Here is a 12,045-nt window from a genome sequence, read left to right as displayed (position 1 = left end):
GCAGTGCCGCCACAACGGCTGGGGCAGGCACAACTGCGGCCACAGGGAAGACGCCAGTGTCATCTGTGCAGGTAGGTGGGTGATGGAGGTGCCTCGGGTTTGCTGTGTCATCTGCCAGGCATATGAAAGTGCTTGAGCTGTATTCTGGTAGCCATGCTAATATTGTCTAGAAAAGTATTGGAGGAGATGCCCCAGAGAGTCTGTGTAGTCTCCATCCTTGGAGATGTCCATACCTGCCTGGACAGGGTCTGTGGCCATGTGCTCTCTGGGGGCAGGCTTGAGCAGCAGGGTTGCAGTACATGGTCCCTAGAGGCCATTTCCCATGTCAAGCATTACGCCATCTGATGTTAATTGCATTTCTTGTTTGGTTTTTTTTCCATGCAGCCTCACAAACCAGTTCTCCTCCGGCATGGCCATACTCAACAGGTGAGGTGAACCTGTCTGAGGCATTAGGGACATTACAGGACGCACTTCCCAAATGAGCGCAGAGCAGAGGAGTAAGATGAGAGCAGAGGGAATTGTGGTGGCTGATGATACCGGACTCTTGCTCCCCCATGTTCTACATGAGAGGCCATGTGGCTCCTTGGGGTGGCTTGGTGTAGACCCAAGCAGCTGTAAAGGGCATTGGGAAGTGTTCTTGTGCATGTATTGCTCCTGACAAGGACATTTTACTCCAGGGACCCAGGCAGGCATTCTTTGGGATGGGATCTGGCGTCTCCTTGAGCCATGAGGTCCTTTACCTGGGAGCGTAAGAGCGAGCCACTGTGGTCACTGAGGGACCCCAGTGGTCTGCAAAAGGGAGTAGTGCTGGAGACCTCCGGGACAGGTCATTTCAGTGTGTTGTTCCCATCCCACGTCCCCGTGAAAGCCCTGGGTGGCAGGAGGGATGTGGGGCAGGAATGGAGCCACACGGACAAGGACTTTTCAGCCCGTGGTCCCTGCGCTGCCACGGCCATGGCAGAGCGGTGTCCCCCAGGAGAGGCGCCCTCTCGGGTGTCACCGTGCGCGGCGCAAAGCCGCAGCCGCTGCCCTGCAGCACCGCCCCGGCCTCGCTCCGTCCCGGCGCTGGCGGCTGCGGCCGGGGCCGTGTGTGCGGTGCAGCTCGCCTGTGCCCTGCAGAGCAGCCAGGCTCACGCGCGGCTCTTCTTCCTCTGCACCCACAGCAACCCCCGACGGGAACGGCACGGCCGCAGGTAACACTCCCTGGGGACTATTCCCCTCGCTCGCGCCCCGAGTAGCCGCCCTCCCTGCAGCCCCACGRGGACCGGGCACAGGCACAGGCTGGTGTCCTGGGGGCCRCCAGAGCCGTGTGGYATCCACGTGGGGCTGCTCGGTGCGGATGGGGCTGGCCGGGCCATGACGTGGCGTCTCTGCGTCACAGAGGTGCAGCTGCGTCTGGTGGGCGGCAGCAACGAGTGCGAAGGCCGCGTGGAGGTGTTTGACGGCAGCGGCTGGGGCACGGTGTGCGACGACGCCTGGGGCATGAGCGACGCCCACGTGGTGTGCAGGCAGCTGGGCTGCGGCCRCGCTAGGGCAGCGCTGGGAAACGCTCGCTTCGGGCCCGGCTCCGGGCCAATCCTCCTGGACAACGTGCAGTGTGGAGGCTACGAGTCCTCCCTGCAGCAGTGCCGCCACAACGGCTGGGGCAGGCACAACTGTGTCCATGGGGAAGATGCCGGTGTCATCTGTGCAGGTAGRTGGGCGATGGAGGTGCCGCAGGTCTGTCTGTTCTGCTCCGTTCTCCTGCTGGTTCACCAGCCTTGCTGTCCTCTTGTTTCACAATGTGCATGCAGGATTTGGTCCCCATTCCTTTTTTGCTTTTTCTTCCTTTAAGGTATTAACCCAAGCACCCCTCCATCAGYGCCATACTCAACAGGTGAGTGGTGTCCGTCTGAGGTGTTAGCCTCAATTCAGCAAGCCATATAAGTGTAACAATGCTTTTACTCTACAGATTTGTTCATCTTTACATAAACATGAAATGCTTTTGCAGCTTTTCTAATGGAGAAGCACTTGATCTCCTTAAGGGTCAGCCTGCTGCTTTTTTATTTTTGTGACCTACTACAAAGATTCTTGTAAGCCCTGCAGCTTTATTATTTCTGAGTTCTTTATGACCAGCATGGCACCTCCAGACCAGGCACCTCTGTTCAAAGCAGAGAGCAGGTCGGGCAGTGTCTGGGCATATGTTTAATCCAAAATACATTAACATTAGCAACAATTTTCATTGGTTGTTCCTGATTTTGTTAGGTATATCTTCCTATACATATAGCTAAGCCTGTGAGCTACTGAGAATGAGTTTATTTAGTTTCGATTTTGGTCATATACTGTATGATCTGAAGTCATCAGGAGTTCTTTTTCTTTAAATCAGTGGATGTGGACTGGAGCTCTCTAGTACAGTTTTGTAGAGGTTAATATGTGTAAATTCTTTTCCATTTCCTTCTGCAGGAACTCTTTCTTGTGGTGGCTTATTTTCAAATTCCTCTGGGTTGCTGGAGAGTCCATTCTACCCTGGACATTATCCAAACAATGCTGACTGTGTGTGGGAAATACACGTACAGAACAATTTCCGTGTTGTGCTCACATTTAGAGATATTGTGTAAGTAAAGCTATGATTCCCTCAGCAAATAGCAAAGTCAGAACCTGTGTGAAACAGGCAAGCCTCTCAATCTTAAGGATATTTTCAAGAATATCAAGCTTTTTCAAGACATTTAGAAGACTAAAATAAAAACTGAATTATCATAGGATTTTGTGGACAGAACAGTATATTTGCTACTGCTTATAGGAAATATAATTCCATGAAAATTTTAAATTCTGAATGATTATATTTTGCGATTAAATCAGAAATTATGAAGCATATTTGACAAGATGCTGACATTTGTTCCCCAGGATGCAAAGCAACATGAAACGCAAGAGATGCCAGCATGACTATGTTGAAGTTTATGATGGGCCTCTGCATTCCTCGCCTCTTCTTGGGAAAATCTGTGCTGGTTCCCTTCACACTTACACATCTTCTTCAAATCTGATGACTGTTCGGTTTCACAGTGATTCTAGATACACATATAGAGGGTTTCAGGCCCATTACTCTTCTATTCCAGCAGGCCACAACACCAGTAAGTTCCTGTTGAAAGCAGAACTCTGTTTCTCAAGAGAAAAACCTGGTCATTGGTTTTGTTTGMGAAATAAATATTTGTTAATGCTGTTGAATAATTTCTGTCCTATTTTTGGAGTTTCAAATGCATGTGAAGAAGTTGATCTAAGACACATGTGAACYTAATCAACATCTATGCTTTTGCAATCCTTGGTGTGAATAGTACTCACAAGATTGCTGCCACTGACGAAGCACAGATTGGAGAAAATGGCCAAGTGCACAGACTTCAATCCAGTGTCTTGCTCTGTTTACAAGATATGTTCTTAAGCAAAATCACAAATGACTTCAACTAGATTTTCACCAAGTCATGTGTCTGTAATAATGTCAACTGGGCCTCATACCTTTCTTGTCACACATTCTGATTACAAAGCGAAAAAATGAGAATTTGATGCTTTGCCATAGTAACCTAAGGCATTCTAGAAGCTTTCAAGGCTCTTACTGTGTATTGAATGTTCAAGATATCATGGAAATGTAATGTTATATGTGAAATATGATGTACTGGTATATGATTTGCCTACCTTCTAAATTAAGACTGATTAAATTACAACTTGAAATCAAAACCAAAATCCCCCAAATCACAAATATTTTGTATCTTCTAGCTCTTTTCTGCTTACCAGACTACATGCGTGCTGTGATTAGCAGAGACTATCTCCAGTCACAAGGCTATTCTGTGCAGAGTCTCACCATGAGCGATACTCGCTGTAGACCAACAGTCACATCACAGGAGGTTATATTCAACGTTCCCTACAACGACTGTGGGACAGTACGACAGGTATGCTTAAAGCTGGGTGAATTGCAGGACCCCTTCTGAAATGAGTCATGAAAGGTGCACTGGTCCACAGTAACTAAAAGAGAACTGTGAGAACCAGGAGTTTCTAATGCTTAAACTTTCAGCACCTTAGGGAATTCCTGTGTTTATTAGAAATGAACTTCTAGGGAGGAAAGCATGGGAGGACGTTGCATGAACTTTCCATGTTGTTACTTGACATATTTCTCATTTCATGCTATTTGATTTTTTTTTTTCTGAGCTTGATGTGGCATTACCTCACTAATGGCATTTTACACTGACCATGCCTAAGTTCACCAAAGCATTTAAGCTTATGGTGCATTTAAGCTTATGGTGACTCCAATAAAACAAGCTATAAGCTTTAAAGCATATCTAGTCTTTTAAGTACTGTAGCTTTAAAGCAAATATAGTCTTCTAAGTACTGTGCTGATTTAGGGTGTTTGTGTGTTACACAATCAGTGTTTTCTACATATGTTAAATGAGTTGATCTGCCTTGGATTTAGTGAAGATTTTTTTTCCACTTAGTCCTATTCAACTATATATTCCATAGTCAAGTAATTTATTTGCAATATTGTATGAATAGAAAAGACCAAAAACAAACTTATTTGTCCAAAGAGTTTAAGAGGAATCTGCATCATTAATCTCTATCAAAGCTTAGAATATGGAATGTGACAGAAGTGCCATTGCTTATTTTAAATTACACCCTAAATAGGAAAACAATGATACGATCAACTATTCCAACATGATCAAAGCAGCTTCTTCTGGTTACATAATCAAGAGGAAAAAGGATCTTCATTTACATATCAGCTGCAAAATGCTCCAGAACACATGGATACAAGTCATGTACACTGCTGAGGATATTGCAGACGTGAATGAAAATCAGTTTGGAAGATACGAAGCGAACATCACATTTTATGATTCAGCCTCATTCTTGCAGCCAGTGTACGACTCTCCATACTACATTGACTTGAACCAAAATGTGTTCCTTCAAGCTTATCTTCACAGCTCTGACAAAGATCTTATGTTGTTTGTGGACACATGTGTGGCATCACCGGATCCTTATGATTTTAACACTCTGGTCTATTATATAATCAAAAATGGGTAAGAACTTTCTCAAAAGTCATTAGAAGCACRGTGGTAATCATCTTTCTACATTTATTATAAAAGGAAAATACAGCCAGTGTGAATTGGTTTAGATCTCATCATCAAAAGACCATTAAAGAGTTTTTTGAAGTTTTCTTTTTTAAAATATCAGTCTGGAAATAAGAAAGGACATCCAGACCTTACCAAAATTTTGTTTCACYGACTTGCTTCTTGCCCTATTTACAAACCCAAATCGGTGGGTGTGAGGTAAATGAGCTAGTGAAAACTGAAGGCAAAAGTCTGTTACCATAGTTGTTTAATACCCTAGTAAATTCTGGAAATCTCAGTCAAGTATTAGGCCCACCTTCTATCCCTGGTAAAGCACAGATATTTAGCAGAGTCCAATGTCCTCTCTTCACCAATTATATTCTCCTTYCTTTGGGAAGAAGTGTTGAGGTTGCTCTGACTCGTAGGATTTCCACATTCTTAGACATTCTATAAAAGTCATCCCTTTGGGGTGACCTAGTAGATGGTTATTACTTCATTTTGTTTTAATGTATTCCATTATAGCAGGTAAGTACATATTTAGCCCTATGTGAATAGATATAAACTAATCCTCTTTTTCATTTCTTTCTAGATGTGCTAGAGATTCTTCTTTTTCCACGTTCTACTCCCCCTACAAATATCTTGCCCGTTTCAAGTTTAATGCCTTTGAGTTTATTAAGCGCCACACATCAGTCTATATGAAGTGTGAACTGGACGTGTGTAGGCTAAGAGACTATTCCTCTCGCTGCTACCAAGGCTGCATGAATAGGTCSAAGAGAGACCTGAGTTCTGCCCAGGAAAAAGTGGATGTTGTTGTTGGACCTCTTCAACTTCGAGAAGATAGTGCTAAGGGAAAGAGTACTGGTAATGTCACAAAAGTTTTCTCATATTCAGTCTAAGATTGCTTGAGGTCTTCATGAAAAATTATAGTTCTGCCTGTCCTTTTCTGACATTTGTCCCTGAAATTTGCTTTTGCTATCTTCACCATATACACGAAGTTTATGTTTAGCCCGGCTGTCCTGAAGGAGASTGAGCATGTAATTAATAGCATGCTTCAGTACTATTAATTTGTGGAGCTGAATAGCTCCAGTGTGACTGTGTAACATAATTACCAAGTCTACTCATGTAAAACAGGCTCCCGGTCTTCGTTAGAAACATTTAATTTCCTCAGCCTTCTTCCAGTAGTGAAGTTTGCTTAGTTAAGTTGCAATTGTTGTCAGTTTAAAGTCTGTTCAAAAGGTTTAAAGCTAAGAAACTGTAGCAAGTTAGTTTATTTCTGGCTCTACTCTAGAAAGCCACCTTTTCAGCCTAGCAGCATTTTGTCTTTAGTGTAACTAGTGCAAATACTCTCTGCCTTCACTCACAGGACTGGACTCCTCCGTCGCTGCTCCTCAGGCAGTGCCCGCCGTCGCTGATAACCCACTGATTGCTGCTGTGGCAGTGCTGGCAGTTGCCGTGTTCGTTCTTGCTGGTTTTCTCGTGAGACCTGCTTTGAAGAAACCGCTCTCATATAGGGCAATGTGAGATCAAAAGTCAGCATCATCTGCTACGTGATTACAGCACAAACCACAAATTCTGAGCTGCCCAAATATTTCATGGACAACTGGCTCCTATGTGCCATTTTGAAGAAGCTGTGATACCTTTATCTACAGTAAATCCTAACCTATTACAATGTTTTTAAAAAAACTTTGCAATCCTAACACCTCTTAGATGATTATGAGTTAATTTCAAGATTCACTTAGCAAGTTATTTGGTACGATCATTTTTTCTCCTCCTTAATTATCTTCTCATCCTTCTAGGATCTTTTATTTAATACATCAAAATTTTGTGAGATAGAAGAAAAATATGCATAAGGCATCAGTAAATATTTCAAGCTTTATTAGAATGGAGAAAGTCTGAGTTTTGGAAGGAATAATCAGTCATGACTGGAAAGGAAATACAAAGAAGTATCTTACCGTGACATCTGAAATTGTGGCTACACAATATTTCTAATTATTCTGAGCATGTTTTTAATGCGGAATTTCTCATTGAAACAGTAATAGGTCTGTGATTAGTTATAAAATACAGTTAATTCCAGACTAATCTGTTACAAGAGCAATGTAATTTAAAATCAAAGGAAGGAATGTTTACAAACCAATATTTCTATTCTGCGTTTCAAATTAATGTCCTTGAGATTAAAATCCAAATGAAAGTTTTACTGTGTTGAAGAGTGTGATCTGTCAGAAGGAAACTTTGCCAAGTAACACACACCAAACCCCTGCTTTCAAATTACTGAAAAGGGAATATGAAAAAAAGCTTATGTAGGCTTCATAAGGAATGAGATCATTCTTTTGCACATGCAAATGTACAGCAAATGCCTGGGTTTAGCAAGCCATCTGTCATGGGAGATGAGCTCATTGACACTTGATTCAGAAATGCCTTTTCTTTTGGTCTCCGTTACTTTCTCCTGGGTATCCCAGACTCAGTGATGCCCAATGATGCAGGTTGTTCTGGAGACTCCAAAGGAACTCCAGAACAGATGGCTCATTTTATCCCCAGCAACCTTCCACCATCCACTGCTATTGCCAAAGCACAACCAGAGATGTGGACTTCAGAATAGGTAACAGGAGCTTCCTAACTAGCTCATGCCAAGAAAATCATTGCATTTAGGGGCTTTCTGTTCCCAGTGCAGGCAAGCTGCAGAGGCTGGCACAAGTGAGGGTTAGAAGGAGAGTAGAACATGGGGCCAACGTCTAAAACAAGCACCTTCGAGAAAAGCAGCATTTATGAGCACAGATTTTCTGTGTTTCTGTATCACAGCCTTCAGGTTCTCCAGAAAATTGTGAACTCTGCCAAATCTGTCTGAAAGTTTTCAACAGGCATAAACGTTCTTAGGGTGCAGGGGACAGGAACAGACAGCCAGGGAGCCTCCCTAAGAAAAATGAAAAAAAAAAAAAAACCAGAAAATTGTAATGAGTTATAGAACAGCTAGTCTGTGTTCTGATAGACATGCTTCAGCATACAAGGGTGTTTGTAAGCCAGGATCTTGCAATTCTTTTCCCAAATAGACATCTCAGACTTTGTTTATAAATAAACAGGAAAAGGTCTACTACCTCTGAGCAAGGAGTGGGTATTGCTCTGCATTATTGCAGAAAATACTCCCTCTCCAATACATKACTTTCTTGACTGTATTTGAAATACTTCTACACCCTGCTGCAAAGAGTTTTGAAGTCTCCGTCTCCTATGAGGACTGCACATACATCTACATGTGTAGAAAACATTTTATAGAGTTAAACTCTAAGGGATGGATTAAAACAAAATAAGGAAAATAAATCCCCATAGCAAAAGTAAAACCAAGAAGTCATCTATAAAAGGGTTCCCCAAGGATTTTGGTGTAAATACTATTGCAGTTCCCCCACTCTTGCCAGTTCTGCTACCACTTCACGTCAACCACCACTCCCACGAGTGCTGCCATGGCCTTGGCTCCCTGTCACTCCGCACTCGTCCCAGCAAAGGCCACGTCCTGCTGCCACCTTCCCTCATGCTCCTYCTTCCCCACCTCCACTCAGCTCTAACGTAGCCCACAGATGTTCCCCTGACTCCTTAAAAACCATCCCTGATGGCTAGCATCACTCTTTGAGAGATTTTTACGTATCCGAAGACAGATGTCCTTCCATTAATTTTTGCGTCTCTAGACTAAATGAGTCAAACTCCAAAATCCTGAAGTATTAAAGATGTTTTGTTTGCAGTATTTAAGGCTGGGACACACAGTCTGATCTAAAGGCTTCTCGGTTCAATTGGAAATCCTCCCAYTGGCATCAGTGGCTCTTTGGATACAGCTCTGAAGTGGGCATAGCTCTAAATCTCATTCAAGGCACTTGAATCTCATTCAGGAGATTTTTTTCACATCTCAGCAAAATGTCACGGAAATGTCAAAAAACACTTCATATCTGTATACCTGAGGGAAATGTTATGTTCTGTCTTTAACATTTTAGTTGCTGATTGTAATAACAGTCTTTTTTTTTTTTTTCACCACAATTTGCATGGTTTTTGCTGTGAGGATTTCAGCTTYCCAGGATATAGCCAGCCTGTGCAAGTACATTGCACACATTCATGAATTGGGCTGAAAAATCCTGGAAATACAAACACTCAAATCCCACCTAAGGAGTCACCACCAGGCATACTCAAGTGGAAAGCAAGGCCTAGGATTTTTGCCTCTCATGTCCTAGATGACAACACAGGAACTTAAAAAAATATGACCAGAAACTGTTTACTGAGGTGCCCTCTCTTTTTTTTTCCTTTTCCATTTTTTTTTCTGAAGAAAAAGCATTTTATTATCTTTGCTATAGGTCAAAGTTTTATGTGTGGATCCAATAAATGAAATTTATCTCCTTAAACTGTTTCCAATTGGGTGCTCAGTTGTCACTGGTTTATCACCGGCCACGCAGGGAAGCTCCTCAGCCAACTCTCCTGCAGCATCTTGAGAAGGATTTTTATGGGAAGAGGATGAACAGAGCGATCTGCCCTCATACCAGTAAAGCTTTTTGTTAGAAAAATTGTACAGACCTTACTGGTTCTTGCTGGTGTGCTGCTCCCAGCACGGTTGTGTATTTGGCCTGTGCTCCTTTTAAAGCAAAACTCAAAAAATTTTTTTTGTTTGCTTGTTTATATGCTGAATTTCCTGTGCTTTGGTGCCCTGTTTAAATTTCTGTTCTAATTTTGGAGTATGAAGCAGATAATTTGACTCCTAGGCCTGCTTCCCATGAACATATTATAAAAATATTTATAGTTGGGTATAAATAAACACTGTTTTGTTTCTGTATCCCACAGATAACCAATAGACTCATGTTTGAGTATTTAAGAATATATATCCCTGCTTTGAAGACTGAGACTAAGAAAATAAGTGAAGTAGTTTTGTTTTGCAGGGAATGGGTAAAAATCGCTATTTTTCATGTTTGCTTTACTTCCTTGCCATGCTTTGCCATAAAAGCCCAAAGATAATCACTGACATGAAGCCTCTGAGTTAAGCAGTGAAGCACAACTCGCTGCTCACTGCTTTAGTTGAGGTGTMTTCAATGCCTAAGACTGAACATTTGCAACAAACTGAATAAACAGCTACATGAATGAAATCCAGAGATCGTTTTCATTTGACTGACATTCATTACTATTTTTTTTCTAAAATAAGTGCATCAGATGCACCAGAGCAGTGCAGAGCAAGTGTTTTTCTTTTTTTCTTTTTTCCTTTTTTTTTTTTTTTTTACAGGATTTTACAAGAATTGCGCTTACATGGTAAGTCATGCAGACAGCAACCAGTTCGGGGCTGCTCCTTTGTCTAACACATTAGTAAATCTCCCTGCCGCAATTAAAAATAAATCATTTTCCCTTATTTGTGATACGTTGATGAAGAAAAGAATCTAGAGCTTGTACAATTTCTATTAAACCCATACATTACAAAGAGAACAGATTTTCCTTGTGCATTTTTTATCCTGTTTGCTTTTATTTTCATAATTATTTTTAATGTAAATTTTATTTGTTTCAGTAGTTTATTTCTATCTGGTCGAAGGCTAAGGAGAAATTAAAACTCTCACAACAGATTGTGTTTTTAGGAAGTTTTCTATCTCAGGCTCAAGCACTCTGACATAAAAATACATTTTAACAAAGTCATGCCCAGTCAAAGATACTGGCCAGTGACCCAACTCTTTTACTCAGGGGAATGAGATATGTTTTCATTGCCTCATATAACATTTGCCTCAAATAACTCTTTTGCTGTGAATTGCCTGGAACATATCCAAGCAGATTGTTTTGCCTGTTCTTTCTGAAATGAGTGAATTTATCATAAGCTGTAGAGAAGAAACTTTACAGCTCTGCCACCACTCTGAAGACTCTGCAGTGCTCAAAGAAAACTGCAGCAAGATGAAAATCAGCTATTTAGAAAGATCAGGTTATACTAAAAGAAAGATACAAATTCATAGTGTTAAGGGTTTTTTTTTTTTTTTTTTTTTTTTTTTTTGCACTGCATTTTGGGAAAAAAATACAAGCTATTTTTGCCCCTTTGTGCACATGGGCTCACTGCAGAGCTTCAAAACCTTCTCGGTTCACACCACTGCACCCCAGGAAGGGACACTGCAACTGACCAGCTCCATGTCAGGACAGTGGGAAAAGTGCACAGTGAAAAATTAAAAAAGAAAGAAAAAAGGCCACGATTTCATGATTTTTCATCTGGGCTCATTAATTTTCTCCCTGACTGCATGTGTCTTGTTGCTTTTGAAGCCATTGGTGCTATTGGATATGCTAAGGGGAGGGTTTCACCTCCATTTCCATAGAGCAGAAGGGCTGACAGCAAAAATTAAGGCAATCAAAAAAAACCAAGCTCCTATAAAAAAAGTCTTGCCAAAAAAAATTAAGAGGTTGTTTTTAAAAGTTCAAAGCACCTGCGCTGCATGAAATTGCTAACCTGGAATAAGTAAGGCTGTCTGAGCCGCAGAACACACCCCTCGAAAGCTACGTGCCTATAAATTTGGAAAGGTGTTTCCAAATGCCGGCATCACCTGGATCACTGGGGAAATGAGGTCTGCGCTGCCCTTGTCCTGGCTCCTGCTGCTGCTGCTAGTGCATGGAGGCCGCCTGCACAGCTCAGGTACATGCCCGGCTCCCTCTCACCTCCGCTTCCTCGCAAAGCCACCACATGGTGCACCCCAGCCCAAGGCCGCTGTGAAGCTGCTACGCTGGGGTCTACAGGGCATGAAGGTGCCAGCAAACTTTTATTTGACTTCGCTTAATGCGTTATAGGAAACCGGTCTGCTAAGGACAAATGCACCTGATAAGTAATTAATTTGATGAAGGGCATTGGAGGGGCTCAGATAAATATAATGACAGCTGGAAGGGAACACCTGCAGGCAGGTAAGAGCAATACCATTCTTCAGTCCTGCTGTGTTCTTAGTCTGGGCTAAAAGCTGAGCCTGGCTCCCTGTCTCCTGGAGYCTGAGTTTTACTCATTCAGTTTTCT

At 42.3% G+C, this 12,045-nt stretch overlaps 1 protein-coding gene across 1 annotated transcript in view; it reads left to right on the top strand.

The window, feature by feature from the left end:
- Nucleotides 1-4: 4 nt before the first annotated feature.
- LOC112956466 (deleted in malignant brain tumors 1 protein-like) overlaps nt 5-12,045 on the top strand; it is a gene marked incomplete at both ends in the record, with an annotated part of 38,205 nt that continues 26,164 nt past the window's right edge. The window contains 6 exons of the mRNA XM_026049989.1: nt 5-79; nt 1,384-1,693; nt 1,835-1,876; nt 3,763-3,917; nt 4,870-5,033; nt 5,653-5,924. Of these exons, the coding sequence (XP_025905774.1) occupies nt 5-79; nt 1,384-1,693; nt 1,835-1,876; nt 3,763-3,917; nt 4,870-5,033; nt 5,653-5,924 (1,018 nt within the window). The remainder of the gene's footprint in view (nt 80-1,383; nt 1,694-1,834; nt 1,877-3,762; nt 3,918-4,869; nt 5,034-5,652; nt 5,925-12,045) is intronic.

The sequence above is a fragment of the Nothoprocta perdicaria genome, unplaced genomic scaffold, assembly GCF_003342845.1.
Source record: "Nothoprocta perdicaria isolate Ctin4 unplaced genomic scaffold, notPer1 scaffold_637, whole genome shotgun sequence".
Classification (NCBI taxonomy): Eukaryota; Metazoa; Chordata; class Aves; order Tinamiformes; family Tinamidae; genus Nothoprocta; species Nothoprocta perdicaria.
This window is presented reverse-complemented; position numbering and strand designations above follow the sequence as displayed.